Here is a 24301-nt window from a genome sequence, read left to right as displayed (position 1 = left end):
TTCGTTTATAAATTATTGTTAAGAGTAATATTGTCTTTGCACGGTCAACTAACGGTCAATGTTAAAATTAACTGACGGTAAGCGATTTTTTACAAATAAACCAATTCTCGCCATCTACTTACAACAAACCCAAACCTCAGGAGAGGTTTTTAAAAATTACCCATTAATTTATCAACCCCTGCGGCATTTGCAGACTATCAATGTTGCACGGAAGGTAGCAACTTTGCGGGCAGAAACTCTAAACCATTTACCCTTGATTCAGTGTCAGTGATAAAATGAATGAGCCATTCTTCAAGATTTTCATTCGAGTTCTGGAAAAAAAAAATTCTGAAAATCTGTTCAAAATGATTACAAACAGACAAGTATTAGATCAAATTGTTGAATGACTGGCACCAAAAAGAAATACGTCGGTTTTGCCTCTGACGGGTACAATATACATTTTGCTTCAGCAATGTTTTGGCAACGGGGTTTTACTGCCAAGGCATAAAACTTGATTAAAGCACAAGAGATGACAACTAACAAAAAACTCTACTCCTAAAACTAAGACAAAAACTACTAATGTACAACTACGCTTATTAAGTACAACAAACAATCTTCATATCCCAACCGAAACAGACCTCAGTGATAGCCAACACCACAGCTAGTAGCAACAATTATACAACACAAGGCATTGTCGCACATGCCAACACACAGTCTATATGCACCTAACAAGTTGCAATCATATAATACTAGAATGCTGACCAAAGAATCGCTTTTGCAGCCAATACTTCACTTGTTGAATCACTTGGTCATCAGTCCAAAAAGGTTTTTGAGCTATCATGTTACCAGAGTTGAGGTTAAAACTGGAGTCACTGGTGTAGTATTCTTCACCATCTTCCTCAGGTTAGTCGTCGTCATCTTCCCCATATTCCATTAGCTTGACCAAGGTATCAGAAACGACTACATGGTTTTGATAACAAAGGATAATAAAAATTAGAAACACAAATACAACTGTGACCAGCTGAGGAACAATTCCTCCTAGAAGATAAAATATATCACTTCCCCCACTTTTCCGATTGATGGCAATTTAGCAAAAGAAAAAACAGTGAAAAAAAGGTGAAATAGTTTCCATTCTTACCAGGGATATTATCAGATTTTGTTTTATTCAAACTATTGTTCTTGTCATGCAATTTTGCAGTGGGAGCTAACAAGGTAAATTTTGGTGGTGGTGGAGGAGGCATGTTTCTTGGAGGCGGATGGGGCATTCCATTGTCTACGGGCTGGACCAACTTACTTGGAGGTGGCATATTTGATACATTTCTCACATCCAAATTGGCTGACAGCTCACTTCGATTTGGTATTTCTGATCCCTGCAACAAGTTAGAGACAAAGAAACCAAGCCTAATTTTTCAATGATCTTCGTATTTATATTTTTTAATTGATCTTGCCATTCATGCATTCCAATGCCAAACTGAGTAATATTAAGAAAACCTCGAGAGTTTCCAGAGAAACATTATAAGGGAATGTAAAGCATAAGAACCACTGTTGAACAAGGATGTCTTTATAATAACACATGCGATTCCAGGACATATAGGTCAAATTCTTTCATAAGAAAATTTTATAATAACAAATGTTATGAAATCAAGAATTCAGTGCTAAAAAACAATAACTTTCCATTGGGTGACTTGCAGCAGCATGCAAACACCCAGTAAGGATATGCACAGACACCACTATCATGCCAATGTCCAGAAAACAAAAAAGAGGCAGAAGCAGAAGAGCTTCTCCATTCAATATCATTTTTCAAAACTATGAATTCTGGGACTTCAGTATGAGAACCTATACATCTGGCATCAATTATTCACGTCTGTGTATTTGTTTTATTTGCTTACTTATTTAGTTTGCATACCTTTTAGCTGGTATCTAACATTCTAACCCAACTTATTTAGTGTGCATGCCTTAAAGTAGATAATAACTTACTACCACTGAGTTCCAGCAATATAAGTACCCAAAGCTGGCTATTGTAGCCTTTTATGCAAGAGAAGCACAGCATGCATACTGGCAGCGGTCTATTTGAGAAAGTGAGCGCTAGATGCAACACAATAAGTAAAATCATCCTTCTAAAAGGCATACACATTGTTTGCCACTAGTGTCAATTAGTATAAAAACTTGAATTGGCCCCTCATCATAGCTCTGAAGCAGCAAACACCCATTAACAGGGCTGTAAATCCTGTTAAACATACAAACCAATGGTCCAAACAGAGAGGTACGATATCGACCTGTTAGCTTCATAGAAGGTCAGAGAAAATACCTGGAATATAAAGCAGAGGAAGTCAGCAAAAGATACAGCCGAGATAAAGAAAGGGAAGAGAAAACAGCATTGTATTGAATGTAGTCAATATGTGATAGTTCTCATTTTGTTTCTTTTTTCATAATCATAACATTGAATAAATAAGTTTCACCCAAGGTAAAATAAATCAGAGCTCACAAAAAGAGAGAGCAGAGACAATTCGAAAGCCTCAATTGACAAACATCAAAACCAGAAATTTTACTCTACTAATATAGGCAACACATTGCCAGTGTAGTGAACTGTTATAGGTCCATATCTTCCACAACCACTGGCTAGAAAGAAACAACAAATGGTTCATTCCTTCACAATGTAATTCAGTTTTGATCCCAAAAACCAAGCATTACAAAGTATGCTATCATTACTATCCAGAAATTTAAGGATCTAAAAGCTTACAGGCATGAATTTCTAAAAACCTTAATTTGAATGATGGATATTATATCCATCTTTATCTTTCTCCTCTTCCACCCTTTATTGTAAACAAAATATAGAAGTCTACATCTCACAGCTTTCTTCTGAAACAAGCTAGAATAAAAAATTTCATTGATACCTGGTTGTGTTTTGCAGGGCCCTTTGAACCAACTGGTAGCTCCTGAAATTTTCGCTTCTGTGGAGGTCGCTTCTCCTTTTCAGACATGGCTGTTGACGTTGTTGATGTTGTTGCCGTGCTTGACACTGATGCTGTCGGAGCAACTAAAGATGTGAGAGGAGAAGATGACTGTCTAAGGGCTAGGGCAACTTGTTGGAGAGGTGTAGCCTGAGGATATATTCCTTCATATCCACTATAGCTTGTTCCTCCAGTTGATACAGGCTGAGGATATCCAACTATATTTTGTTGTGGCTGCACACTGTTCAATATTCCTCCGGACTGTAACATCATGCCTTGAGAATAGACAGTAGTAACTCCAGGAACTGAAGGAGCCAGTGGAACTGATGATAAGTTCACTGTAGATGTCAATATGACAGCAGAACCTGCATTCAACTTTTGCTCATTGCCAAAACCCTGAATGCCAGTCAACAACTGCTGTGGGGGTGGGACAGCGTTATAGACTTTACATGATGAAACCCTGATATAGTCAAAGAAACATCAATGGTTATTCCTGACACAAAACTAAATAAAGTCACGCGTCATAGACCATTTGTGGTCATGACCCCAACTGGGTATCATAAATATTCGTCTGAAAGAAAAAGAAAAATGATGAAAAGCACAAAGTTCTACAGAATAAGACAGAAGTCCGTTACTATAATTTTACACATAAATGTTGCATACTTCACACTGGCCAAATTTAAGCAATTAATTAAAAGCATAAACTGCATCTGTATTGCCTCACTGTTTTGGGGAGATATAGAGAACACATAAACCCATTGTAAGCACTAGGCAATCCAAACTTCTTGCCAATATAATTTGAAGCCGCATTACCTGGAGGCACCACACTCTGCACTGATTGTATCCAACAGATTTTCTGCCAGACGCTTTGCTTCTTCCAAGCTTTTAGGATTATTACTGGACAAGAATAAATGCAATGGTTGATGCACTTCTGGAACCAGAATGAGACAGTCTGTCAAACCACATTTTGAAGAATCCAGAACAACAAAAATCAATAGGCACTCATAGATTTTATAATACACAGTACCTTCGCCTTGCAGGCCTTCAGAGTTTCCAGAACCACGCCCTCTTAGTAAGACAGTTGCTCCTGTCTCATTCATAATGTGATTTATATACTGGTCCTGCATGTACAAACGGAAGCACCAACAGAAAAACAGTCTCTCCCAATTGTATGGAGATGTCAGAGAAAGCTTCAAACATTAGAATCTCTTGTTTTCATCATGAGTAAATAAATGCAAAACAAACAAATCAAATAGAACAGACCAAATAACTAAAAGTTGATGAAAACAAAATTCAAACATTAAAATAGAACAGGACATCCATAAACTTATAGAACAGCCAATATTACAACAGAGTTAAAGATTGTAAGCAGAGATATGCCTACCACAATGCAGATTGACAAACAATTTAAAATAAAAATAAAATCAAAACCATTTTGACAAATTCCTTAAAATCATAGCCATATGGGAGATTGACATAGATGAAAGAAAAATCTCACATTTGGTCCACGAATGCGAGCAGCAATGTTCAGAGATGCGTCAGCATCAAAACCCAAAAACACAGATGTACTCATTGCCTGAGAACCAAAGACAAACAGGGATTATACACAGGACAATGTGAAATAACTCAAAAACCTCATTAGTGAAGTGCATATATACCTGGACCCCATTGCCCATAACTGTTTGCAAAGTGGGAAAACCTGCATGACCCTGTTTCAGCATTTCTTCAACCATGGCAGCTGCATGATCAACTGCTAAAATTCGTTCCGCTGTCTCTTTTAACTGCACAGGTCATTAATAAAATATAAAAAAGACAAATAAAACTATAAAACAAATCCTTCTGGAAACAAGAAGGAAACTTTGAGTCTCACATTTTTCATTATATATGGCCAAAAAATAGCGCAAGCAGGAGTCAGGCAAGGACCCTAAACAGGTGTGACATAACTTTCTATCTTTTTGGAAGGAGTGGGGTATTTTGGGGGTGTGTTGGGGGGAAATCGAAGTCATCCATGTTTAAGGTATTAAAGTTATAAAATGTTTACACATTAACAGCCATCTCCTTATGAGTAATTTACAAGACAAGCTTCTGTTACAAGTGTATCAGTTAGGCCACAACATAATCGAATATACAGTGTATCCAATCTTTTATTCATCTTTTTAAGCTACATATGTCACAACAACATGTTTACTTTTAATCTAGGAAATTATTGTCTCAAAAACACAAAAGGGTACAGCTAGCCTCATAAAGTATAGATCCCTAAATACGACACTTGCATCTCTCCAAAAACTGGTTCGTGGTCAATTATGTAGGTCACACTAAAGGAACATAGAATTCTGGATGCAAAAACTAAAATAGCAAATCACAGACTCTTTCTTGCAGTAACATAAGGAGTGAAGTTGCACTTCAAATATAAAAACTTACTATGGATGGCCTAATGCAGTTCTTACTAATCTATGTGTTCTAAAGAAAATGTAGCATCAATCCTGTGTTATAATTTCCCAGTTGTGAGGAAAGGCTATTTCTGGGCATAAACAAAAGTAAATATAATGTGAAAGCATACAGCCACATAAAAAACCCTAATCCGAAACCATAACCTCAATAAATGTTCCATATGGATAAATCAATCAAACTTACATGAGCCCCTGCAGATATGTGAAGATATAGAGGCTTTTCACCATCGGGCGGGGCATTTGGCGGACGATATTTACCCCTGAAATACAATTCTACTTATGCATAAACAAGAAGTAACAGAGTGAATGTGTGTGTGAGAGAGAGAGTGAGAGAGAGAGAGAAAGAGAGAGAAGAAGTTAGAAAACTCTATCATATATTCCTATAATTCCCACAAACCTAGTTATTACCACAGCACCAGTGCATTTTTGAATCTGCAAGACCAGTGAACGAACAAATCAGTCTCCCAGGAACAAAATAACCATTCCTGAAAAATAGTAACAAGAGATAAAATATTATTCAATCAAACAAATTAAAGAAAATCAAACTCACCTCTTCCTGTGTTTGACGTTTAGTTAGTTTGTAGCGAACAGAAGACTCCGAATCATTTATAACAATCTCCCGTGCAATTATTAACTCATCTTGGACCTTAGGCTAAAAAGAAACAATTTACAAAATCATTATTGATTTAAAAGCCAAAGAAGAAATGTGAAATAGACTTCAGCCTAAAAGGGATATAAAATTTCAAAAACCTGATGACAAATCCAAAGAAAATATGGGATACAAGAACTAAATTTGTAAAAATGCATCAACGCGAGGGAGAAACCTCCACAATTTATAAGTTAGCCACTGATAAATTGGAAAATATTCCCATTTTGCAAAATAATTAAAAAGCAATAGCATTTAGCAGAATAGAGGTCACCAACCACCATATTAGAATATGCAAAGGACACACATTCTAAGACACCATAAATATCATTATTTTTAGCCAAAATAAGCAGGTGAGTAAACACTATTTGTCATAGAAGAAATTTCCTATCCAGACATTAAGGTAGATGACCCAGTTAATAGGCCACTTGCAATGAATGAAACACCCAAATTTTAACAATTCACAGTTTTAACCAGAAACACTAACAACCTTGAACTCAATGTTTAAAAAAGAAAACAAAATTAAAAACATTTCCATTGCAAAGCAGTAGACAAATGTTTTCACCTGTCCGCACAACTTGTACTATCCCATGTGTCCACACCTAATGTAAAGAAGTTATTACACATTGATTTTATCATGCACTTATAAAACTGCAAGGAAAATTTTGACAACACCCATACTATCATTGTAAATACAGAAACACATAGGACTGAAAGCCTAATTTTTAAACCACGAATTTAGGAAGAACGAAAGAAATATACGACGAAAATATGCCAAAAATTAGCAGCAAAATTATGGCAGTAAGAAGAGAGAACCATTTTTAAGTCACATATCTCACTTGATTGAACTTGGGTGGCAGAGGCCCCTGGAGCACAACCGGTGGAACAGTTGCACCGCTAGCCACCGGTGGATTTGTGAAGAAAGCAGCTGCAGCAGGAGCAGGGACAACTGGGGCAACTGGCACACCAGGCAAGGAAATTCCAAAGCTGGCTAGAGGGAAATTAAGCAATGATTCCGCTGGCTGGTCCCACTTCCTCTTTTTCCTACAAGAAACATCACAATATTGCATATACAAATCATTCATCAAAAGCAGCAAATACTCACCAATCAGTCAACTGTGTTCCAAACTTGAATTTCAATCTCAAGTAAGCTGAGAAAAGATACATGCAAACCAACTCAAAATCATGGTTTTTTTTTTTTTTGCCCCGTACATGAGCTCGAAATTAATTTCATTATACTAAGCTAACATCATCATTGACATTGTTGTAAGTGATATTATTATTATTATTATTATTCATGATGAATTCAAATATGAGAGAAATGGTGAAATGTTAATCACTCCCAAACAACACGAGAGTTAAATAAAAACCTCAATAATAATTAATACATCAACGTAAAAACGACGCCCTGCGCCCACCTCCCCCACCAAAAAAAAAAAAACAGGAACCAAATAAAATAAAATATTATATAGAATACCTTTGCCGTGTTTGAGAGGAGCCGTCGGTAGATATGGCGGAGTCGTCCGACGAAAACGTATGATGACTGTCTTCTGTCATACTGTCGACAATTAGATCCGTAAAATAAAAATAAAAATTAATTAATCATCCGGTCCTTCCCAGTCCCTGGAGCCTGAATTGATGAATTTGATGAGCTTTAGTGGTTACTTGACGCACGCTTGACGGTGTTTTGTTTTGTTCGGCAGACTCTGAGGAGCAGGATGGCAAATCAGACCATTTAAATAATTTGAAAAATGATTTTGTCACACACCCAGAAGAGCTCGGTCGGTCACAGTATATGACCCCTAACCATAAGGTCGTGGGTTCACCATCTTTCAATTGCGTTATTTATTTATTTATTAAATGGTAAATGTCACTTTTGTTTTTGGAAAATTTTTCCATATACCCACTTTCAAAAATTCATTATCAAAATTAATCATAGAACAAAATTTCTTAAAATAATAACCACACACATTTATTATGGGCTAAATTACTCTTAATATAAGACCATTATCCAAATCGCCTAAATCACCTATATTCCGTCATCACCTATCATCGCCCGTCATCTCATAAATTTCTTTACACAGTCTTATCATCACAATCTCACCATTATATCCCTTATTATCACAATCTCTATCAGTAAAAGTATAGATGGCAAAATCCAGATCTGAATTCGGATGTAGGCGCATCTAGATCCAAATCCGCATTGAACTTTTGGCATTCATACTTTGATTTGGTTACTATATATGTGTGCATGTGTTTCCGAAAATGGATAATTGAATGCATGTTATGATTTTGAAAAAAATTAAGTTTATTGCAAGGGAAATTTATATTTGATACTTGACTAATATACCATTCATTTATTGAAATGATAGAATAATGACTTTACAAATTATAAAATTTATCATTTAATAAATAAGTGATGCATGTAGTTAAATTGATTTGGTTAGTATTACTAAGATTGAAGAGGTTTAGAAGTAGTGGGTGTCACTTATTCAGAGAGTAAAATCTACGAGAAGAGTAATAATAAATAATATTGAGAAAAGGCTGGGAGTAATAATTCATTCGCTAGCAGACGGCTTGAAACGCAGCGTTTGGGCGTTTGTGACGAAACTGTGCGTTTCAAGTTAGAGACGCCAAAACGCTGCGTCTCGCAACCGCAATTCCTATTCGGTCTTCAATCTCTTTCTTTAGTGATTGCTGCTAAAACCCTAGCTTAGCTTCCCTCCTCTTTAACTAAAACCCTAGCTCAATCTGTGATTCCGCAAATTAACTTCATCCCATTAAAAATTAAAAAACCGAAAAAAAGGGCAAATGGACATGAACATCGAAACACCGGAAGATCAAAATGAGGAAAATTCGAGGCGCGTTCAAGTTCGCTTCAAAACGAAGCTAAAACCTCCGCAAAAAGTTCCAAGCAACTCAATTGCAATCCCTTCTAATCTTACTCGCTTCGGTCTATCTTCTGTCGTGAACAACTTGCTACAAGCAGGTAAAGTTTGTATTTTTGTTGTTGTTTATTAAATAAATAATGATTTTTTTTAAAAAAAAATGTTTTATAATTTCTTTTTATGGTTGTGTGTAGTGAATCCTGAGTGGAAATCTGAGCCGTTTGATTTTTTGGTCAATGGGGAACTGGTTCGGATGTCGCTTGAGCAGTTTCTTCTCGCCAAGGGCATTTCTGCGGTACTCTATTTTTATTGTTTTTTCTGTTTGAGCAGTTAGTAATATTTTTGGGCGTTGGAAGGTGCCTTTTGGAATTCTTAAAGGTGTTGCTTAATACCCAGAAGCACTCTTATGTCATTCTATCTTATGCCATTCTGTTAGTCCTTGGCTGGAATATGCATTTCAGTTTGTTTGGCCTTATAATGATCTTGGAGTGCTTTTGTACTACTTGGTAGGTGATTTTTAGAGAAATACTTTGGAATTGCTTTTTCAGAAAGTACTTTTAAGTGTTTTTGGAGACAGCTGTTTTAATAAAAGAACTAGCATAAGATAAAATTCACCTTAGAATCAAATATAAACAGAGCTTCTAAGAATTTGCAGAAACCCAATTTCCTATATGTGCTTGCTTTTTTGCTTTTATGCTTTTAGTTATTTTGGTAGATATTAACTCGGATGTGTGACCTATTACAGGAAAAAGTTCTGGAAATTGAGTACATAAAGGCTGTGGCACCACAAAAAGAGGAAGAACCATCTTTACATGATGACTGGGTCAGTGCAGTTGATGGTTCTAATCCTGGGTACGTTTGTGAAATGTTTGTACTTCTGCAACATGTTTGTTGAATCATTTTATATGTAACTATATCTCTGGATGATCAATATTTAAATGAAATTGAATTTGTTAAGTCTGATTGGTGTAACTTAGTTGAGCGGGGTGAATCAGTTATGTATTTGATGTGGTTTGCTTTATTTTAGAGCACTAGCATGTAAATGATTGGTGTAACTTAGTTGAGCGGGGTGAATCAGTTATGTAAATGAAATTGAATTTGTTAAGTCTGATTGGTGTAACTTAGTTGAGCGGGGTGAATCAGTTATGTATTTGATGTGGTTTGCTTTATTTTAGAGCACTAGCATTAGATGAACCTCATTGTTGTATACTTATATTTATGTTTGCTATGATCATGTGTGACAAGCAGATTTTTCATGAGATTTCCCTTCTAGTGTTTAATGTATATCTGAAAGCTGCACAAATGTGTGTGATATGGCAGGTTCATCTTAACTGGTTGCTATGATAATTTGGGAAGGTAAACATTTTTAAAATTTTTCTCAATTTCTTATCTAATTTGGCATTTTGATTTATTTGGTTATTCATTACTCAACTATAAGGAATTCAATGAACTCTGGTGCCAACGTTTGATTTTTGAATTCTCTCTCTTACAGGGTCTGGAAAGCAGGTGGAGTGTGTACACATATATTGGAAGGACACTGTGGTGCAGTCTCTTCTGTTAATATCATTAAGTCTGATGGTATGAACAAAAGATTACTGTCTTTAAAGCGTTTACTCTTTGCTAGTGTGGCCAGTTTTTTTAACTCCAGAAACTATCCCATCGAAATTTTTTCCACTGGTGTCACCCAATCATATGCTGCTTGCCTCATGCATAATTTATTTTGAAAGTTGCAAAGGACACATTTGCAATGGCTGTCCATGTTTGACTGTGTTCATCATAATGAAGGCAGTGACATTATTTCTTTCTTTCTAAGTGCAAAAATAGATAATAATTGATTTTTTAACATCAAATAACATTTCTAGATGTTTCCCGTAACACAAAAAAATATATATATAAGGCAGTTGTGATATGTATTAATAGCATTTAAGTGTACAGAGAGCAAAAATACCTTCCTAGGTGTATTGGGGAATCCTAGCCTGTTTTCCTTATCTTTGGTTTCGTATCAGTTTGTTTGTGCGGCATGTGCAGGTTTGAAATATGTCACTGTAGCCACTGCTTCAAAAGATCAGACCTTGAGATTGTGGAAGGTAATTGGAAGAAATTACTATTTTGAAGTGAAATTTCAGTTCCCTGACTAATTACTATATTCCATTTCTAAGTTTGATGCAGAGGAGCTAGTTAATCATCCTAAGAAGATAAGGTCATTCAAAATTTTACGTGGGCATAAAGCATCTGTACATAGCATTGCAGCAGAGACTTCAGGAAACATGGTCTAGCTATTTTTGCTGAACTGTTGTTTAATTGATATAATTTGCATGTAATTGTCATTAAATCGTTGCTCTATCTTTTTTTTATTTGTACGTTTAGGTTTGTTCTGGCTCTTGGGATTGCACAATTAGTTTATGGCGGACAAATGACTCCGATGCAGCAGGCAATCAAGTGTCAATTAAGAAAAGAAAAGGGAATAATCAAGTTGAAGAACCTCAGTTGGAGGTATTTACATATTTTCACTCCCTTAGTTTTCATTTGAATTTCTGTAGTTCCAGAAGTTTAGCTAGCTAGCTGTCTTTAGCTAGGTTTATTGAACTATTCTACTAGTAGCATAAAACTGATGATAAATGCATGCGTTGGTTGTTTGTGAAATTTTGAATTCTTTCCTGGTTAGTGATACTATACTTAAATGCAATACTTGCTATGGTGAAGGAAATGGACATATTTCAATAGATATGTGAAATAGAAATTCAGAATCTTGTTCACAAGGAAAGCCAAGTGCCCTCTAGTTGGTTGTTGAGTTGATGCACCAATCCTGACCATTAATACTGTATAAATGTTGTTATAAGGAGCTGTAAACGATTTTATGCTAGTTGACCCGTATTAAACCTTTAGTTTTTTGTTCCTTCATGAGTTTGTTATGAATCTAATTTGTTGCTTAAGTTTATATGATCTCTGATGAGCCATCTCTATTAATACATATGATGTTCCATTTAATGTAGGGGGAAGCAATTTCTACACTTGTGGGCCATACACAGTGTGTGTCATCTGTTGTCTGGCCACAACAAGAAACAATCTATTCTGCATCATGGGATCATTCTGTTAGGACATGGGATGTTGAGATGGGAAAAGATCTTTCTGACATTGTGAGTGAGAATTCCCTTATGTCGCTCCACTGCATTTTGTGTGAGTGTTTTGTTTCGGAAAGCATATATTTGGTTTCTAATTGAGTTTTAGAAACCTTTTTCTCCATGCAAAGTTCTGTGGGAAAGCTCTCAATTGCATTGATATTGGAGGTGAAGGGGCTGCCCTCATTGCCGCTGGTGGTTCTGACCCCATTCTTAGGATATGGGATCCTCGTAAACCAGGTATGGTCCTCTATCTTGCTCACTCACACATGTGCATATGGGCATGCACCATCACACACTTGGATCTCATTGTTTATTATGTTGTAGGAACTTCTGCTCCTGTGTTTCAGTTCTCATCTCACAATTCTTGGATCTCGGCATGCAAATGGCACAACAAATCTTGGTTTCATTTAATTTCTGCATCCTATGATGGGAAAGTTATGCTATGGGATCTAAGAACTGCAGTATGTATCCTTCTCTTCTGGTATTCTTTTGAGATTTATATGCACCAGGCAGCACCACCTTATGTTGTTTTATGAATATTGAACAATGTGTACATGTTCTTTTTCTGTTGCAGTGGCCCCTATCCGTCATTGATTCTCACAAGGACAAGGTATATTGATGCCTTTTGGTTGCTTTTCTTTTGGTTCTAATGCAAACATTCGAACTTCTATTAATTTGATGGCCTTTGCTGAGCTTTAGGTGCTATGTGCTGACTGGTGGAGAGGTGACAGCGTAATCAGTGGTGGGGTAGACTCAAAGCTTTGCGTGTCTTCAGGAGTTTCCATACAGTGAGGTAGAAATATGGACACTTCTTTAAATATCTATTCGTTTCAGTTTAGTTTGTTTCCTTTTCTCAGCCCACTATCCAATACTAATCTCCATTTAGTCTTAGCATTTGTCTACAATTCAATGTTAGCATCACTCTATGACCCTAGCATCAGATATGATTGAGCCATAGTGAGCTTGAAAATATGCAGAAAAGTTTTTGTATGTTTTTCAGAGGTTCAAGTTAAAAAAATTGTTTATGCTAAATACTTGTTAACGTTTTGAGCCTTTTCATTTGTTCCATCAACTAAATGTCTATTTCATCTGTCTTCTTCCACTCGTAAAATTTGTCTCATTTTCCAGCTAAACAGAAGTGTTATGATTGATCTTCAACCGAAAGACGGGTAACTTTTGGAGATTGGGGATGATATTGCATAAAGCATCTTTTCCAGTTAAGAGGATGGATGATCCACCATGCTTCTTATTAGTGCTGTTAGTTCCTCTGGCAATATAGTGAAGATGGATACTACCTTTTTAACATGGCAAGCAAGAATCAATCGCGTTATAGGTTGTAGACAGAATTTTGTTCAAGGAACTCAAGGTTTCAGCAAATAGCCAAATTCTGATGTATTATTTGTTTAATCATCATCAATGTATCTACGCATATATATCACTCTTAACCATAATTGATCTGAGACTTTGGGTTGTTTTCTTCAATTTTCATCCAATTCATTATCCAGTATAGACTACCATATTGGAGTAAATTCTTATTCCAAAATAAGTGATAAATCAGTTATTGAATGGCTCACATGTATTGTTACACGTGGAGACAAATATGGTGTCCATTTTGGAGAAAATGTTACGGCTCCTGTTCGCATTGAGATGGAAACTGCATTGAATGTCTATCTATTGCATTGAAAGTTAACTGTGCATGGGGTTTGTTGCAGACAGAAGCAGCAAATGTTGTCAAAATGATGATGTATTTGCAGTGCAGTTAAGAAAAAGTTAAGGCTTAAAAATATCTACACTCTCTGTGGCGTGTGACTGAGGGTATGGCTCTCACTTTCGTTGGGATTTGGGGGGTGGTTAAATGATTGGGATGATGATGATGTGGGTAGGATTCAAAGGCCAACTTTAATTTCTTGAATCATCCAAAAAATTGACAGGTCCTTGGAGAGGTTTCTTGATTCCTAGAAAAGGACCAGGATCAAACTTTTTGGCCTTTTAATGATGCTAACAACAGCCATCAATGTCTTGCTATTGGTTGAGATATATATATATATATATGTTTGAATTAGCTATTGGTTGATCTTCTAAAATTCTTGTAATAATAAGCTTCTGTTTAGAAACCAAAAAAAGAGAAAAAAAAAAAAAACAAATGCTTTTATAAAAAGTGCTTCCCATGAGCAGTTGTTTTTAATGGAAAAGCATCTGATATGATTTTCTATACAAAAAAAAAAAAAAAAAAATCTTACTAATCTGTTTTTAGTTAAATACTATGAAACTTGTTATATAATATGGATTAAACTTGAGTTGTGTTAAAAAAAAAATAAAAATAATGTTGTTTTATATTGACTATCACTAACAAGCTAACATAAGATGACATCACATTTTTCAATTGCAAAGTCTTGGCCACGCAGAAATAAAAAAAAATTTGAGCTCATTAAGGTGAAGTAGGATTTAGCTGCCAGTTGAATTATATTAAGCATCGCCTTTCGTTGGTGAGGTAACATTACTTTGCTAATAAATGACAAATAATAAATACAACTCGTTAAGAGAAAGCAAAATTAGTCTACTTTTGTGCTTCTTAGAGGGTAGATTTTTAAGTAATCAGCATCAAAATTTTAATACCGTTATAAAAAATAGTTGGTTTCTAACAATTCAGAAATATAGTGGTCTAACATGCATGCATGCAACATTAGTTATATCAGAATTATATTGAATAATCCTTGATGTAAATTTGCTCAAAAGTGGTAGGTGGAGAACCAAAGTCTTTCATTTTCATCTCTCATTATATGCCCTTCTTTTTTTCTTTTTATTTAATGGTAAAGATTTGGTCTTTAAGGCTCAAGCGCGGCATGTGCTCAACTCTTTTTGTCCCTTTCCTTCAATGACTTGAGTCAAAGTTATAGCTCAAACTCAAAGGCCAAAGCCCATCTCTCACTCTGCCATTTTAGTTTTACTTTCTCTTAACATTATAATATGAAAGCAACCCAACAGATAATATTTTTGCAGTTTGTATCACCTTTCTAGTGTTATATATATATATATATATCAATGAGGATCTTCTACTTTGTGCGTTACGTTCATTCATAAAAGGGAAAATGTGTCACTTAAAAAAAAAGACAAAAAGAATAAACAAAGAGTTATTAAACAACTTATATTTACTTCTTCCTACTTTCATGTTATCCTCCCAAACTTGTTCTTTAAGTTAAAATCCAACACAAGGGAGGAACTTAGCTAACTAAATATGTAGACCCCTTTTTAAGTGGTTGATTCACATGGTATCAAAAGTCATTGTTTCGCATTTGATCCACCATGCTCCATTCTACGCCAATCTATTCTAAAATCATCTTTCAATTTTGATTCCAAGAGATTCACTATTTACTTGAGAAGTGTTATTAGACTTGTAAATAAAATACTATACTCATGCTGGATTCAAATGAAATAGCTTAAACTTTTAAGTCAAGTAATTAATTAACAAGTAAGATTTTCAGTAAAAACTTCTTAAGATTTGCATACCGCTCAAATCAACATAGTTTATTTTTCATCTTTTCTCAAACATGACTGAACTAACTTAAAAGAAGTGTAAAAAATCACAATCACTCACCTTAATCAAAAAACTCACAATTAACTTTTATGCTTAACTAGTTTTTCCTCCCTTAATCTATACTAAAGGGCCTTGGCAAGTTAGCCTGGCCCAAAGCAAACCGCACATTGACTGACCTCGGTTTCTTAACTTTAAAAATAGAAAATAAAAGGAGAAGAAAAGCGTAAAATAATTTCCATTTTTTTTTGTTCTATTTTATTTGCCATGCACGGCGGCGGGAAATTAGAAATTAAAAATTAAAAAAATACACTCATTTAAAATGCTCAAAATAGTATCCTTCAGAAAAAGAAAATAAAGAAAACTCCACAAAGCGAGCTAAATCTGTAGTCTGCCAATTTCCACGCGAATCAAAAAGCGCGTGGAATCCGAATATCCCATCAACTTTTTCCACCGAGCGCAACCAAATAAAACAACTAACGAGTTACGAGTACATCTCTCTTAAATCTTTACCGTCCAATCTATAAAGTCACAATCTGACGGATCACATCATACTGCAGACTTACTCCCGACATACATAACAAAGTTTCCCCTTTCCGCGTCTGACTCCGAACCTCAGGCTTCGCTGTGGTACTTTAATTTTTAATTTTTATTAAAATTCCCTGAAAATAAAAACAAAAATAAAAAATGAAAGATAAAAAAGAAATAAAATTTCCTTTTATGACACTGTATGGATCCCTTTATCTTCGCTACTTGTCTGAAAATCTCATTTCTTTTCACTCTAGAGAGAGAAGGCAAAAGCAAATCAATATTTGGTGCGTGAGAAAAGAAGAAAAAAAAAAAAATTAAATACGGTTTCGTTTTTTGGTTTTATGATCAAGGCCATTAGTAAACGACACGTCGTTGTGAGTGTTAGCTTTCGCTCTTTCTTTGCTTGAACAAAGACCCTAGAAAACTCTCCCCAGATCACACTCTCAGCACTGTGTGTTGCTCTTGCTGCTCTGCTTTTGAGCTCTATTTTTTTTTTTTTTGGGGGGGTAATTTTTGTTTAAGCTTTCAACTCTTTGATTTTGTTTTTAATTAGCCTGAAATGAGTAATTATGAGGGTTAATTCTGTGTGCCTTTTGGCTGTTTAATTTGGTGGGTCAAGTTGTTTGTGAGTTTTCTGAAGTAGGTTTGTCTGATTTTTGTTAAAGTTGAACTCTTTTTTTTCTGTGTGTTTTAAGTTAAATTTTGGGTTTTGATTTTAGGGTTTTTTTCTAAGGGAGGACTTGGGTTATTCTAGTATGGAAGTGTTTGCTGGTTGTGCCTTGAATTTGATGTTTCTGTTTATCTTAAGCTTAGACGACTGTTGTCTACATGCGCAATTTTTAATTTTTTTTCCTTCTTTTTGGTAATTGTGCTTTATATGGTGATAGGTTTGTTTTTCCTTGCGGGTGTTTCTTGAAGTTTTGATTTTTCCAAGTGTTTGACTAGGCATTAATTGGAAAGTGAATCATTCAACTTGCAATATGCTCGTTTCAGATATCTTAAGTCCTCTTTTGTATGTATGGTTGGATTAGACTCAGGAAATGTAGTTGATAGAGTCCCAAGTCTTTTCGACAATGCATTAGAGTTTATTGGGGAAAGAAACCAACATGATTTACAGTTAAGGTGTGTAATTAATTTGTTGAATTAATGTGGGTGGATTTCTTGGAATACTAGCCTATCCCCTGCATGTTTCTTTTTATTTCTGTGGTTTTGATTCGTGTGAAAGATTCAACTCATGATTATTATTATCATTTGGCATTACATATAATCCTGCTTATCAGATTAAAACATTATCGTGCAGGATCAAGCCTTGAGGAGTAAAACCACAGAATTGCCTGCAGAAGAGTTATGGGAAGGGGGTGGTTTGAACTGGAATGATCTTATATATGGATAGACCTGCTTTCAAGATAAACATTTAGTTGAAAAACATTAGTAGGTGCTTATTTAATGCCTGGTAACGAAGTTGAAGACAGGATCTGCAACTTATTTGAGCTAGACAACTCTTCCCAGGGGCAGCATCTACTTCACGGTGTTGATGGCGGTTGGTCATTGCTAAATGACAGTCAGTGGGTTGGAAAACAAAGACAGAGTGTGGTACCTTTAAATTTCAATCTGCAAAACTACAGTGTACAACAATTAGGTATCAATGTTTATTATTATCCACAGTATCCTCATTTCTGTAGACTTTCACTGTTGGCTCGTAGTAATCCTTTTCTTGTCTTAAATTGGGCATTTTGACACAATATTTATTCACAGTATTGTTAAGTACCGTTTCAATGGTTTGGAATACTAATTTTACATTTGTTATGACCCCTATAGATTCTCCGAGAGGACGTGGTGGTGAGTCTACTAGTGTCCAGTGCAAGCCAAATTTTTTAAAGTTGACACCAAGACCTGAGAATTATAGAAATCACTCCAGAAACTATCAATTGAATATAAATGGCTCCTTGCTTGGCAACCAGAGTTTCCAGACAATGCAGAATCAACCAAGGGCTTTCGGTGAATATACGGGTTATGATCAGCATAGTTTAACACTGAGAGGCTTTTCTACCCTGAAATCACAGCCAGAATATGAGTCTGGGACTGACAGTCCCACCCTAACAACAAATTCAGAAAGGTCAGAAATTACCGAAGTTTCTACAGACTTTAACTTCCTTAGCGGGCAACAGCAACTTGCAAGTGGTCATCAACCAGGAATTCCACAGCCTGGCCTGATGCAGCAGTCTGGTTATAACGAGATGCAGTTGTTGCAGCAGCACATGATGTTCAAGCAGCTGCAAGAACTTCAGAGGCAGCCGCAAATTCAGCAGTTGGGAGATGTGCGCCAACAGAACTCCATAAACCAACTTTCTGCAATGTCTAAACAGGCAGCTGGGATTCAGTTCTCACCTCTCAATGGAACACCTATCAATGACGCGTCTCAGATGTTTATGAATTGGCCACAACTCAATGCATCCTCTGCCGGACAAGGAGTAGCGAACAGACTCATTTTTTCACCAGAGAATGGTCAGCCCGTGCGTTCGATGGGCCATGTTCCTCAGCCACTTGATGGTTCTTTGTATGGTACTCCTGTTGCTACTGCAAGAGGTAGTACAGGCCAATATCCCCAAGTCCAAGGAATACCCCAAGCACAGAAGCCTGTAGTGCAGTCATCAGGCTTCAGTAATCCCTTTTTGAGAGATCAGTTCACTGTTTCTCCTGACCAGCTTTCCATGGTCCAAGGTGCTTTGATATCCAGCCAGGGATTTCCAGGGAAGAATATGCTTGGAGATATTCCTAATCAGGGTTTAAATAGTGTAATTTTGTCAGGACACTTCCAGGAGGGGAATTCTCCGCAAACAAATGCATCTGTGAAGGAATTCAGTGGGAGGCAAGAGCAAACTGTTTGGCCTGCGATGCAGCAAAAACAAATGCAACATAGTCCTTCACTGGGTTTGGTACCCCTGGACCCTGTGGAAGAGAAGATATTGTACAATATGGATGATACCATTTGGGATGCTTCTTTTGGAAGGCGCCCTGACGTTGGTGCTGTTGGTTTAAGCAATACATTGGAAACAACAGATCTAGGAAATTCATTTCCTTCAATTCAGAGTGGGAGTTGGAGTGCTCTTATGCAGTCTGCTGTAGCAGAAGCTTCAAGCAGTGATACTGGCCTGCAGGAGGAGTGGAGTGGCTTGACCTTCCAGAACACTGAACAATCAACTGATAATCAACTTTCAAACTTCATGGAAAGCGAAAATCTACCGACAGGTTGGATTGATAACAACTTGCAGAGTGCCTCCTCCTTTAGTTCAAAACCTTTGCATATGACAAATGATTCCAGCATGAGCTCTAGCTTCCCTGGCTTTCAGCAGTCAGGCATCCAGTTTCCAGCTGACCAGAGAGAGGGTTTACGTCAGGGTGCCTCTCATGAATCCATGGAAAAGTCTCCTAAAGTACTTGGTGAGTGGGTTGACTGTAACCCCCAACAGAAGCCAGCCACCGAAGCAAGTCAACAAGTCCAATCATTAATGCATTTGAACAATGCATGGCCAGGTCAGTCATATGAGCACTCAGAAGGTGAGGCACATGAGCAGAAAGCTGCTGCTCATAGAGAAGACTCACAAATGAACTTCTCAGTTGTACCGTGCCCTGTCATGGCTCAACAGACAACCAATCAACAAGTCATGGAGAGCAATCGGTCTGAGTACATGGGACATGCTAGTATTCCTATTGAAAACAAGGAGAAAGATAGCATGGGAAGGAACTCACAGCAAATAGGTAACGGCCCTCACGTCTATGATAACTCTTATGGGGGAGAATGTGAAACTTATGAGAAGCGTAACAGCTACTACCAAAGTGAGAATTCTAATGGAAGCTATAACTCCAAAGGATTGAGTGGTTCTGATCAAGGATTTTCTGGGCAGTTCCAGTTTTTTGGTAATGCTTCCACTAATTCCATAAACTTGGAGGAGGTAAATGATGGTTCTCTGTAGTATTTGAGGATGTATCTATTGACTCTTTCTTTTCAAGTATTCGTGATTAGTACCTGAATTTTCTTCTTTACAGGGACGATTACCTCGTTCAAGGGGGAATTCAAAAGCATCTGAAGAGGGACCTTCTAAAGCTGATATTGCATCATTTGGCTCTGATGGTTCAATTATTGCTGCTCAGGCAAGGTAGTCATTTATATAAACTATGATAAATTGGAAACCAAGGATCTGCATTTAATAATTTTAATGCATACCGTGTACAAGCTTAGTTTTTCTATAGATATCTTGGCTATTCAGTTGTTTATTGCTTAAGAGCATACATAGGCCTGGCTATTATTGCCCTTTTAGATAAGCATAATTGTTGTGGCTTTTTGACAGTTTCTGCCTCTGACTGTTTGTTTATGACATCTGCTTCTACATTTTCTAATTATACAATTTCATGGAACTTCTATCCACTTTATCTTGACAGCCAAAATATGCTCGAGCTTCTTCACAAGGTTGACCAGTCCAGGGATGATGGCAATATAAGACCTTATGGTTCTGCTGACTGTAATTTGTTGACTAAGGTACCTGAAGCTGAAATAGCTAAATCTGGCTTCCAACTGTATAATCAGCCTCCTACATCGCAAGGTTTTGGTTTGAGGTTGAGCCCTCCTTCTCAAAGGCTACCCAATTCAACCCATTTCCTCTCCTCTCATGGTTTGCCACAAACAGTACCTCATCCAAACTCAAGGCAAGTCAATTATGAATTAAGAGAGAAAAATCAGACCTGGCTAGCTTCCCCGTCTTCTGTTCAGACTTCTCCCTCGCATGAGTTGTCTCAAAGAGCACACTGGGGTGACAAAAGTAATGTTTCAGGACAAACAGGAATGTCCTACTTGAATAAGCAAAGGAACTCTTCTGCAGGGTATATCTCTGAATCTACAAATCCAAGAAATCAGCCTCTCATACAATTAAGGTCTGGTGCACCTGTAGCATCTCAGTCTTCACAGGAAGCATTGCCGCCCGCTGGTAGCAGATATCCACTCTTTAACCTTTCTGCATCTCAAGATAATACTCGACAGATCGGCACAAATCATTTGGGTCAGCAATTTCCAGTTTTGGAAGCTGGGCCTGTATCTCAACCATTAATTATGTCTGGCATATCTAAACAGGGTGATGTTTCTGCACGGCCACCCAATGTATGGACAAATGTACCGAGTCAGAGACCACCTAGTGTTCCAGAGCATCTCAAGGTTTCCTCCAACTTTCCTTCCTCAAAGGATCCATCACATAATATTACGGTTAGCACCTCAAAAGGAGGATATGGATCATCTGAATTTGGTGCAGCTTCTCAGCATCAGATATCACCTGACATAATTGATGCTTCAAAGCATATTTCAGACTCTAGTGCTCTAGCTTCGGGCTCTTCAGTGGCCCATTCTCACCATTTGGGTCTTGACAGAGTAAAGAATGAAGATAACCATGCCCATGGAACTACAGGAAGAAATATAGTCTCTGTTGGCCGTTCACTGGAATCATCCCCCAATCTCCATCAAAACTACTCCCTACTGGAGCAAGTTCGTGCAATGAGGCATGTGGAGACTGATCCAAGTATGAAAAGTCCAGGAGTACCGCGGGATTCATTTCCATCCAGGGATGCCAACATGATGAAGTTGCTTACAGAATCATCAGATGATCCACGTGTAAGAGCCTTGTCACAACCAACTCTTCAAGATCAACCTACTAATGAGACAGCACAGTTTGGTCAAAATAATTCTCAGAATCAATCTCGAATCAATAATCTAGTATCAAATCTTATGGAACATAGCCAGGTTAATCCACATTTGGCGCCCTCATTGTGGAAGCAGTTTGTAGCTTTGAAAAATGGGCAGATGCTATCTACGTACAATGCAAAAGTTGCGTCAGGACAATTTTCTCTTGGGAAGCCTTCTCAGGATCTGCAAATTCACGACTCTGTTGAACGAGTGGAGACTGCTGATGGTATTCAAGGTGGTAATATTGTGCCAAATGCAGTTGCAACTTTGGCTGCAACTGAACATAGCTCTGCTCCATATGTGTTGCCCACAGACATCACCTCTCAGACTATGGCTATTAGGAGACCAAAGAAGCGCAAAAGTGTGACATCTGAACCTCGCCCATGGCACAAAGAAGTGACAGAAGGCTCTCAGAGGGTTCAAAATATGAGGTATATCCAATTTGTTAGAAGTATTACTGTTTAGTTTCTACATGTGCTTGTATTAGCACATAATTTCGTTTTATGCTTTCTTCGGCTGCCTAAGTATGGATTAAAGAAGTTTCAGAGATTCAGAACTAATTTTCACCAAAATTCTAACCCTCAGGAACTAAGGTTAACAATATGCTTTACTTACTACTATATATTAAATTGTGATTTATGAAACGTGTTAAACCATATTGACAACTGGTTTCTTTTCTGTTCACCATACTGATGATTAAAATATATTTGTGTTATGCAGGGCTGCAGAAGAATGCTGGATAGAAGCCACAAATCGGATGATTGAGAAGGTTTGTTCTTAGTAAAATGTGCCTTACCACTAATATTGTCCTAGATATTTCTGGAAGGGTTTCTAATTTTTCCTTTCTACCTTCTGCCAGGTGGAAGATGAGGTTGAGATGGCTGAAGATGTGCAGCCAATGCTTCGATCAAAGAGAAGGCTTATCTTGACAACACAGCTTATGCAGCAATTACTTTGTCCCGCACCAAGATCCATTCTCTCAGCTGATGCGATTTTACATCACGATAGTGTGATATACTACGTTTCAAGATTATCACTTGGGGATGCATGCAATTTTCAATGTTGCACAAGAAATGATCTGCTTGTGTCTACAGACAACAGTAACATGTGAGTGTGTCTTTCCTGGAGTATTATGTATTTATGATAATATAATCATATTCAATGGAGTGCACCGTAGAATGTTATCATTCAAACTCTTACAATCATAACTAGAGAAGATTTTATTTTCCTTTTCACCTAATTTTCATGAATTTACTGGGAATACATATTCATTGGTTTCTCTTAAGAAGTTTTGAACTTTGGAAATTAATATGTCTAAAATATTGATCAGGACTTTTGAGAAGCTCAAAACCAATGACGGAACCGATGGTCAGCAGCTTTCAGAAGTTGTAGATGAACTCTCTGCTAGAGCTCAAAAACTTGAAAATGACTTTCAAAGGTATGAAAAAAAGTTATTGGCTTTCCTTGCATATTCTTGTGAGTTGGCAACTGCCGTGTGTTTTTTTGATGGCCATGGTTGCAGCTACATTTTAGCAGAATTGTTTAGCAATATATGTCGAATCATATTATACAAAAAATAGAATGTAGGTTATAAACGGACCAAAATCCTATGCACGCATGACAAAAGAAGATGGCCAAAAGAAAATTGGCCTTTTAAAGCCAACTTAAGATGTTACAGAACACTTTTATTCTACCTATGCTATTTTCTATATGTTTATCATTGAGTGTCATGATATTCTCTAAATTCCATATGGCCATGCAGAGTGGAAAAGACAGCATCACCAGTTGATGTAAGAGTGGAATGTCAGGAGTTGGAAAGGTTTGCTGTCATCAACCGTTTTGCCAAGTTTCATATCCGAGCACAAGCAGATACCTCTGGAACTTCATCTTCTGGCCCAACAAAACCATTTCTCCAGAGATACGTCACAGCACTTCCAATGCCCAGGAAACTTCCTGAGGGTTTACAATGCATCTCACTGTGAATTATAAATTGCTTGATCTCCCTCTCCAATTGAGTCTTCTTTTCATCTGTATTCAGCCTTGCATATCCTGATCCTTACGTCCATCTTTGCTCTCTACACTAACCCATATATATGGCATTGAAGAATGAAGAGGAATGGAAGACAGAATCCAGACTGGTCAATCCATGTAACTGCAGCACTCAAATCATTTGGATGGAGGGCTGATTATGGTCATTTTTGGGAATAGTACATATTGTTTCTTGTATATTGCATGAATTCCAAGGAGAATTAGGTGTTTTTGAAGTATCTTTTGGCCAAAAAAGGAAGAGGGTCATTAGCTCGTATAAGTTGTTACATAAATTAGCAAATTTAGCTGCAGTAATGAATGGCTATTTTCTTACCCAGTTTGATAAATTGATGTCTTAACAGGAGCTTCCACTCAGAGGAATATAAACTGCTTTTCAAAAATGCTTTGCTCTCGTAAAACATCTCTCTAAAAAGGATGTGGAACCT

General features: G+C 36.9%; 3 protein-coding genes across 10 annotated transcripts; 2 read left to right on the top strand and 1 right to left on the bottom strand.

The window, feature by feature from the left end:
• Nucleotides 1-345: 345 nt before the first annotated feature.
• LOC102630460 (protein RIK) lies at nucleotides 346-7804 on the bottom strand. 3 transcript variants are annotated; one of them, XM_052443130.1, is made up of 12 exons: nucleotides 7504-7803; nucleotides 6866-7177; nucleotides 5931-6032; nucleotides 5778-5812; nucleotides 5565-5640; nucleotides 4589-4711; nucleotides 4429-4506; nucleotides 3958-4051; nucleotides 3744-3861; nucleotides 2874-3390; nucleotides 1118-1349; nucleotides 346-939 (listed from the first exon to the last, which is right to left on the bottom strand). In XM_052443130.1, the coding sequence occupies exons 2-12, from the start codon at nucleotides 7109-7111 to the stop codon at nucleotides 884-886; spliced, it is 1677 nt and encodes a 558-aa protein (XP_052299090.1). In that variant the 5' UTR covers nucleotides 7112-7177; nucleotides 7504-7803; the 3' UTR covers nucleotides 346-883. The 3 variants fall into 3 exon arrangements, with proteins under 3 accessions (XP_052299090.1, XP_006482745.1, XP_052299091.1); XM_006482682.4 differs by having other exon boundaries at nucleotides 6866-7070; nucleotides 7504-7799; XM_052443131.1 differs by lacking the exons at nucleotides 346-939; nucleotides 1118-1349 and adding an exon at nucleotides 1525-2287 and having other exon boundaries at nucleotides 6866-7070; nucleotides 7504-7804.
• An 800-nt stretch (nucleotides 7805-8604) lies between these two features.
• LOC102630163 (ribosome biogenesis protein WDR12 homolog) lies at nucleotides 8605-13518 on the top strand. Its single transcript, XM_006482681.4, has 14 exons — nucleotides 8605-9015; nucleotides 9109-9209; nucleotides 9660-9766; nucleotides 10235-10270; nucleotides 10407-10492; nucleotides 10943-11001; nucleotides 11074-11184; nucleotides 11282-11407; nucleotides 11908-12051; nucleotides 12165-12273; nucleotides 12361-12497; nucleotides 12611-12646; nucleotides 12736-12829; nucleotides 13165-13518. Exons 1-13 carry the CDS (start codon nucleotides 8838-8840, stop codon nucleotides 12826-12828), a joined length of 1323 nt encoding a protein of 440 aa, XP_006482744.1. The 5' UTR covers nucleotides 8605-8837; the 3' UTR covers nucleotide 12829; nucleotides 13165-13518.
• A 2738-nt stretch (nucleotides 13519-16256) lies between these two features.
• Nucleotides 16257-24202, top strand: LOC102629487 (uncharacterized). 6 transcript variants are annotated; one of them, XM_006482680.4, is made up of 10 exons: nucleotides 16285-16473; nucleotides 17400-17738; nucleotides 17918-20052; nucleotides 20147-20256; nucleotides 20540-22053; nucleotides 22141-22258; nucleotides 22548-22596; nucleotides 22687-22934; nucleotides 23158-23265; nucleotides 23590-24202. In XM_006482680.4, the coding sequence occupies exons 2-10, from the start codon at nucleotides 17546-17548 to the stop codon at nucleotides 23807-23809; spliced, it is 4695 nt and encodes a 1564-aa protein (XP_006482743.1). In that variant the 5' UTR covers nucleotides 16285-16473; nucleotides 17400-17545; the 3' UTR covers nucleotides 23810-24202. The 6 variants fall into 6 exon arrangements, with proteins under 6 accessions (XP_024956070.1, XP_006482743.1, XP_006482741.1 ...); XM_025100302.2 differs by having other exon boundaries at nucleotides 16257-16383; nucleotides 20540-22258; XM_006482678.4 differs by having other exon boundaries at nucleotides 20540-22258.
• The last annotated feature ends 99 nt before the right edge of the window (nucleotides 24203-24301 follow it).

The sequence above is a fragment of the Citrus sinensis genome, chromosome 6 (genome assembly GCF_022201045.2).
Source record: "Citrus sinensis cultivar Valencia sweet orange chromosome 6, DVS_A1.0, whole genome shotgun sequence".
Lineage (NCBI taxonomy): Eukaryota > Viridiplantae > Streptophyta > Magnoliopsida > Sapindales > Rutaceae > Citrus > Citrus sinensis.
Note: the sequence above shows the minus strand (reverse complement) of the source record. Positions and strands in the feature narration are given on the sequence as shown.

What these genes read in the sequence shown, in the direction of transcription:
- LOC102630460 (XM_006482682.4), bottom strand. Translation starts at nt 7,583, where the DNA reads ATGACAGAAGACAGTCATCATACGTTTTCGTCGGACGACTCCGCCATA. An exon ending in GGTGCTGTGGTAATAACTAG is followed by an intron (nt 5,641 to 5,777) that starts GTTTGTGGGAAT and finishes ATTGTATTTCAG; the next exon opens with GGGTAAATATCGTCCGCCAA. An exon ending in AAAATCTGATAATATCCCTG is followed by an intron (nt 940 to 1,117) that starts GTAAGAATGGAA and finishes AAAACCATGTAG; the next exon opens with TCGTTTCTGATACCTTGGTC.
- LOC102630163 (XM_006482681.4), top strand. Translation starts at nt 8,838, where the DNA reads ATGGACATGAACATCGAAACACCGGAAGATCAAAATGAGGAAAATTCG. An exon ending in CAGAGACTTCAGGAAACATG is followed by an intron (nt 11,185 to 11,281) that starts GTCTAGCTATTT and finishes TTGTACGTTTAG; the next exon opens with GTTTGTTCTGGCTCTTGGGA. An exon ending in ATGGGATCCTCGTAAACCAG is followed by an intron (nt 12,274 to 12,360) that starts GTATGGTCCTCT and finishes ATTATGTTGTAG; the next exon opens with GAACTTCTGCTCCTGTGTTT.
- LOC102629487 (XM_025100302.2), top strand. Translation starts at nt 17,546, where the DNA reads ATGCCTGGTAACGAAGTTGAAGACAGGATCTGCAACTTATTTGAGCTA. An exon ending in ATTATTGCTGCTCAGGCAAG is followed by an intron (nt 20,257 to 20,539) that starts GTAGTCATTTAT and finishes TTATCTTGACAG; the next exon opens with CCAAAATATGCTCGAGCTTC. An exon ending in CAAATCGGATGATTGAGAAG is followed by an intron (nt 22,597 to 22,686) that starts GTTTGTTCTTAG and finishes ACCTTCTGCCAG; the next exon opens with GTGGAAGATGAGGTTGAGAT.